This window comes from Perca fluviatilis, chromosome 19 (assembly GCF_010015445.1).
Source record: "Perca fluviatilis chromosome 19, GENO_Pfluv_1.0, whole genome shotgun sequence".
Lineage (NCBI taxonomy): Eukaryota > Metazoa > Chordata > Actinopteri > Perciformes > Percidae > Perca > Perca fluviatilis.
In genome coordinates this window covers 18,714,604-18,717,125 of record NC_053130.1, presented here as the reverse complement: position 1 = coordinate 18,717,125, position 2,522 = coordinate 18,714,604, and the positions used below count along the sequence as shown (strand labels likewise).

At 43.1% G+C, this 2,522-nt stretch overlaps 1 protein-coding gene across 1 annotated transcript; it reads right to left on the bottom strand.

Annotated features, from left to right (window-relative positions):
• Window positions 1-590: 590 nt before the first annotated feature.
• On the bottom strand, window positions 591-1,619 carry LOC120548482 (ubiquitin carboxyl-terminal hydrolase 37-like). Its single transcript, XM_039784755.1, has 4 exons — window positions 1,567-1,619; window positions 1,291-1,367; window positions 995-1,103; window positions 591-686 (listed from the first exon to the last, which is right to left on the bottom strand). Exons 1-4 carry the CDS (start codon window positions 1,585-1,587, stop codon window positions 591-593), a joined length of 303 nt encoding a protein of 100 aa, XP_039640689.1. The 5' UTR covers window positions 1,588-1,619.
• Between the last annotated feature and the right edge of the window lie 903 nt (window positions 1,620-2,522).

Genomic DNA, 2,522 nt, shown 5'->3' with positions numbered 1-2,522 from the left:
AAGTTTAACCAACTGTTAAAATCGGACTCAGTGTCCATAATGATGGGAAACACTACTGGAAATTCTTGAAGGTGAAAAAGAGTTTTATGTCACAAGGCTTATGTATGCTTTTTTTTTATTTGGATAGTAGTAGAATTCATGTTATTATGAATTTGTGTTTTTATATAGTTGTTGTTTTCCACTTGAGGTTGTTATTGCACACTGTAGTTCCACCTTTTTTTTTGTGTTTGTCATACGTTATCTGCCTGTACAGCTTTTCTCTGCTCTGCCATTAGCGAGCTCCATTAGGGCCTCCCTGACTTCCTGTGTTATACAAACTTCCTACCTAGATGCACTCCTGGAAGAGAGGGTATTTTTTTGAGTAGCTGGCCTTTCCTGCACTGAAATGTAGTGTTTTCCTTGTTTGAGGTTGTAATGTTAGCTAGGGTTAGAGATTGTGATGGAGATCTTAAAACATGGGTAGTGTGGCCGGTTAGCTCAGTTGGTTGAGCACGTGCACGTATATGGAGGTTTGTTCCTCGACGCAGAGGGTCCAGGGTTCGAGTCTGACCTGTGACGGTTTCCTGCATGCCTTCTTTCTCTCTCCCCTTTCATATCTGACCTGATTGCATTGTTGTAGGTGAACTAGTGGTCAGTTGGGTCCTTCTGTCCCACATCTGGATCAACCCCATCACATATGTAGTGTCCTAACAGGAAAGGAAGCAGTCAAGAAAGATATATATTTCTCTTGGACTCTCTTAATTAAAAAAAAGCACAAGCATAAGACATGATATTTTACAATTATTATTATTTTTTATTTTTTTACAGCAACCAAAAGTAGTAGAATGTAAGACAGTTGTTGTCAAACAAAGAAAAAAAGATTCTTCTTGATTTATGTATTTAAATAATTTATTATCTTAGTACTTCTTGCTGTTGGGGAGATGTGGTTGATAAACACATATCAACCCCAGTCTGATGTTTTTGTTTGCTATCAGGTCATTTAGTTGTTCTTTACCTGGTCGGAGGACACCACTAGCTCTCTGAGCAGGACTATGGGGTCAAGGACCTTTTTAAGCTGGAAGGACGGAGTAAACTTGAAGCGCTTCAGGTGCAAGACCAGCACTCTGTAGACAGAAAGAAAAGGTGAAAGAATATGGCATTACAAATTCTTTCTATTGGTGTTTTCTATGTTAAATCAATCACTAAAACAATCACTCCTTTGCGTCAGTGAAACCCAGTTTGATACCACTGGGTTAACTGAGCACTGTTGTGAAGCGTTTAGTCATTTGTGATGGATGTGATGTCCCTCACTTTGGCAGGGTCAGAAATGATGAGCGCTGGCCTGACATGGTGGCACCACACTCACAGTTGTACTCCAACTCTTTCTCCTGCAGAACAGCACAGGACCAACATGCTTTCACTTCTATACTGGATTTACATGCATGACAGCAACACAACTATGTGTCCACACACATGCTGACATAAGCAGTGGTGGTGGGATAGAAATGTGTCAGTGTTTTCTACATTATATGATAACAGCACCTCAGTCGGTTCTAGTGTGAATGAATGAGGAGAGGTGTTTCATACCCTCTGGTAATCCTGGAGCATCTGCTCCACGGTTCCGCCTCCAGGTACTAGGTCTATGGAGAGGTTTGTAAATTCCTCCTCTCTGCTGGATCCTACACCGCACCTACACATTAAAAGGACAATACAGTTGTAATAGTGCTGCATACTGCTGTGTGCGTGCGTGCGTGCGTGCGTGCGTGCGTGCGTGCGTGCGTGCGTGCGTGCATGTGTGTGTGTGTGTGTGTGAGTTGTGCGCAACTGTGTACTTGTACCTCTTGCAGGTCCTGGTGTTAACCATTTTAAACACCACATGTGATCTTCCACCGGACAGCTGTAGGATCTGCTCATGCTGGCTGCCATCACCAGAAGCCGTGGACTCAAACATCTTATCTGCTCCAGTATATACAGAGGGGAAACTATCAAGAAGTGTTGAAAACAACAAACCATAAAAGCTGATTACTCACCTTCTGGCAAAGGAACTCTGGAGACCAAATCGCCATCTTGAATGCACTGAGGAGGCGGATTTTATTTCTTGCATCACCAGAGAAGTAAGACCCTTTGATGTCCATAAATGATCTGGAGAGTGGGTAAAAGGGGTCAGAGGCATTGACTCTACCATTAAGATTTGGGTGTTCAGGGTACAACTTATAGATAAAATGAGTGGTTGTGTCTGAGAGGTGCTGTACCTCACAAGTGCAGCCTCAGAGATCAACATCCAGACCTGCTCCTGACGGCTGATGGCTTTAACAAAATCCTCCAGTGTCAGGAGGCTCTGCAGGCAGGAGTTTAAATAGCATATCTGTGCTGGGTTGGGGAACCTGGCATATAAACAAGACAAGCACATGTCAATTTCATCAATTCTTCAATGGCATGTTCTCAAACTGCAACTCATTTTCTCCCAGAAGCTGGTTGACACCAGACCCTTCTCAGTTGTAACTGAGAGTGGGTCTGGGCAAGCTTCATTCACAGCCCATTTC

Coding starts and splice junctions, on each gene's coding strand:
- LOC120548482 (XM_039784755.1), bottom strand. CDS start 1,587: ATGCTCCAGGATTACCAGAGG. Junction 1,368..1,566: donor TGCTCCAGGATTACCAGAGG/GTATGAAACACC, acceptor GCTGTTCTGCAG/GAGAAAGAGTTGGAGTACAA. Junction 687..994: donor TAGTGGTGTCCTCCGACCAG/GTAAAGAACAAC, acceptor CTTTCCTGTTAG/GACACTACATATGTGATGGG.